Source organism: Myotis davidii, unplaced genomic scaffold, assembly GCF_000327345.1.
Source record: "Myotis davidii unplaced genomic scaffold, ASM32734v1 scaffold1065, whole genome shotgun sequence".
Taxonomy (NCBI): domain Eukaryota; kingdom Metazoa; phylum Chordata; class Mammalia; order Chiroptera; family Vespertilionidae; genus Myotis; species Myotis davidii.
In genome coordinates, this window is record NW_006297281.1 from 1,355,255 (window position 1) to 1,356,588 (window position 1,334).

Here is a 1,334-nt window from a genome sequence, read left to right on the forward strand (position 1 = left end):
ATATAACAGCTTATATTTATAGTTTGTTTTTGTTTTTTTTAAGAATCCAGCACAGGGTAAAGCTGCTCACGGAGTGCTTTCCTGCTAACAGTAAAGGCTTCTACTGTGCTTCAGGTCCCTTGTTGACCCTGGGCCATTTTCATTACTGGCTACTTGGTTCAAAACATTTCCATGTTTTATCCAAATATTTGAGTTTTAAATCCATAGCTACTGTGACTTAACTGGCTAATTCCTGCTTGCTTCTGGTCTGCAAATGTTACTTCCTCAAGCTGGTCTTCCACCATCTAGACGAGGTTGAGTCAAGGTTATGAGAGCTAGGTGCTGCTCCCCCAGAGTGTCCAATACTTACCTATGGTGGTAAGTTCACTCATTCAATAAGTATTTCCTGTATTGAGTGCCTGCAATGTACCAGGTCCTGGTCTAGTGTTGGGACTATCCTATCTAATAATAGACAAACATGGTAATAAGACTGGCTTTATTGTGGTGGTCTGGAACCGAGCCCACAATATCTCCGAGGTGTGCTCCTACATGAAGGCAAATAATAGATATCTGGAGACACGTTTTTTCTACATTTTTTAGTTTCTATCCAAGAGTGTGGTTGTGCTACAAATCCCAAACCCATAAAAATGACCTGGAGAGGCAAAGAGCTGGGCGTTGGCATCTAGTGGACATACCTCCCAGAATTGGGGGCCTCCCAGGAAAAGGCCCGGTTTGCTCTCTATAGCGCCATCACCCGCTGAACGATGGTCTTTAAGTGATATTTCGGAGCTGCAAGGCCATCATCTTCTTTAAAGGAGCACTTAGAGGTCCCACTGCCCTCCACAGGGCTGGGACCCCTCACCCCTTTCTAGGGAAGACCGAAGGCCTTCAGGTCCCCTCCGCGATTCCCAGACCTTACCTCGCTTGAACTCCTCCAACACGGCGTCCAGCTTGGTGTCGTTGAAGACAAAGTGGAGCGGGTGGTTGTAGAAGCGGGTGATGGTGCTGAGCGGCGTGCAGTCCTCGGGGTCCACGAAGGCCAAGTCCTTGAGGTAGAGCATGTCCACGATATTGGAGCGCTCCTCCTCGTACACGGGGATGCGCGTGTGGCCGCTCTGCATGATGCTGGCCAGGACGCCGAAGTCCAGCACGGTGCTGGCGTCCAGCATGAAGCAGTCCTCCAGCGGAGTGAGCACCTCCTCCACCGTGCGGTAGCGCAGCACGCCCTTGCTGAGGTCGCTGTAGGGATCGCCGCCACCTCGTGCCAGCTCCAGCACGCGCTCGCGCAGCCGCCCGGGTCGCGCTGCCAGCTCCAGCAGCTGACCCACTGGCAAGGCCACGGGCAGGGTGAGCAA

General features: G+C 51.9%; 1 protein-coding gene across 1 annotated transcript in view; it reads right to left on the reverse strand.

Moving 5' to 3' along the window:
* CNNM3 (cyclin and CBS domain divalent metal cation transport mediator 3) overlaps positions 1–1,334 on the reverse strand; it is a gene marked incomplete at its 5' end in the record, with an annotated part of 20,910 nt that extends 19,576 nt beyond the window's left edge. Inside the window, one exon of the mRNA XM_006773091.2 lies at positions 899–1,334. Within this exon, the coding sequence (XP_006773154.2) occupies positions 899–1,334 (436 nt within the window). The remainder of the gene's footprint in view (positions 1–898) is intronic.